Source organism: Cynara cardunculus, assembly GCF_001531365.2.
Source record: "Cynara cardunculus var. scolymus isolate 2C chromosome LG 1, CcrdV1, whole genome shotgun sequence".
In the NCBI taxonomy this organism is placed as follows: domain Eukaryota; kingdom Viridiplantae; phylum Streptophyta; class Magnoliopsida; order Asterales; family Asteraceae; genus Cynara; species Cynara cardunculus.
This window is the reverse complement of record NC_037528.1, coordinates 48,940,362-48,941,700: the sequence shown is the minus strand read 5'-3', so window position 1 is coordinate 48,941,700 and position 1,339 is coordinate 48,940,362. Positions and strand designations below refer to the sequence as shown.

The following is a 1,339-nucleotide window of genomic DNA, read 5'->3' as shown; positions in this document are numbered from 1 at the left end:
TCCAATTTCAACCATAAATCAACGAATAAATTAGGAAATTAATAATTATGGTAGTTTGAGTTAAAATTATAATTAAAAGGCATATTAGGTATTTTTAAAAAACTCATCCCTCCGACCTTCAATGTCCAGCCTCCAAGAACATGGTTATATATATATCCTATATAACCTGTTAAGATCCGATTCTTGAATATGGCTGGCACTTCAAGCTCTGATCCAATCCTCATTGAAGACGATGATCCTTTCCACATTCTTGAATATGATTTCTACATCTCATTTCTCCAAGAACATGATCAAATCTTTCCCATTTCCGATGAGAATTTTGCCCATCAACTCCATCTTCAACAAGCTCTTCTATCATCCCTACCATCATCATCATCATCATCATCATCATTACCACCATCATCATCATCACCATCATCATCCACGATCTTATGTGAAATCTGCATGGACACAAAGCTCACTTCAGAAATGTTCCGAAACACAAACGTTTGCACGCATTCGTACTGCTTCGACTGCATTCGCGGGCACGTAGCCGCAAAGATCAAGGAGAATATAACACAGGTGAAGTGTCCACACCTACAATGCAAAGGGTTAATAGGACCCGAAATCTGTCGATCGATTGTCCCAAAAGAAGTACTCGAAAGATGGGAAAACTCGCTATGCGAATCCATGATTCTTGCTTCTGAGAAGATAACCTACTGCCCATTTAAAGATTGTTCAGCTATGTTGGTGGATGATGGTGCTGAAACCGTGACCTCATCGGTATGCCCAAATTGCAACCGATTGTTTTGCGCATCGTGTAACGTAGTTTGGCATTCGGGTTTCGATTGTAACGAGTTTCGGGGACTAAAGAAGGGGGAGAAAGATCCAGAGGATTTGAAGTTGATGGATCTTGCAAAGAGAAAGAAGTGGAAGAGATGCCCAAATTGCAAGTATTTTGTAGAAAAAGTATCTGGTTGTTTGCACATTTCTTGCAGGTTAGACATTGTCTTGCACATTTCATTACAACAAAATCGGGTTTACAAGACACTCTTAAATTCTAAGTGTCTTAATAGACCTCATTATAGGACCAAAAAAATAAAGTGTCATATCTAAAGGTGTTGTAATAAGTTTATATGACGCTTTTGGATGTCTTAACATGTTTTTTAAGACATTTTTAATACAAAGTGTCGCATTAGCAACTTTATAGGACACTGTCTCATTTTTTTACAGGACACTTGTTTTGATAGGACAAATTTTCAAATAGTGTCCTATAAAGTTGATAATGGGACAATTTATATTAAAAGTGTCCTAAAAAACTTATTACGACGCCAAAAAACGTCATATAAACTTATTACAA

The 1,339-nt window shown here is 37.0% G+C and overlaps 1 protein-coding gene across 1 annotated transcript in view; it reads left to right on the top strand.

Annotated features, from left to right (window-relative positions):
* The first annotated feature begins 444 nt into the window (after nt 1-444).
* The window catches only part of LOC112507021 (probable E3 ubiquitin-protein ligase ARI9), a 5,433-nt gene continuing 4,538 nt past the window's right edge, over nt 445-1,339 (top strand). The window contains exon 1 of the mRNA XM_025111413.1: nt 445-977. Coding sequence (XP_024967181.1) covers nt 445-977 — 533 coding nt within the window. The remainder of the gene's footprint in view (nt 978-1,339) is intronic.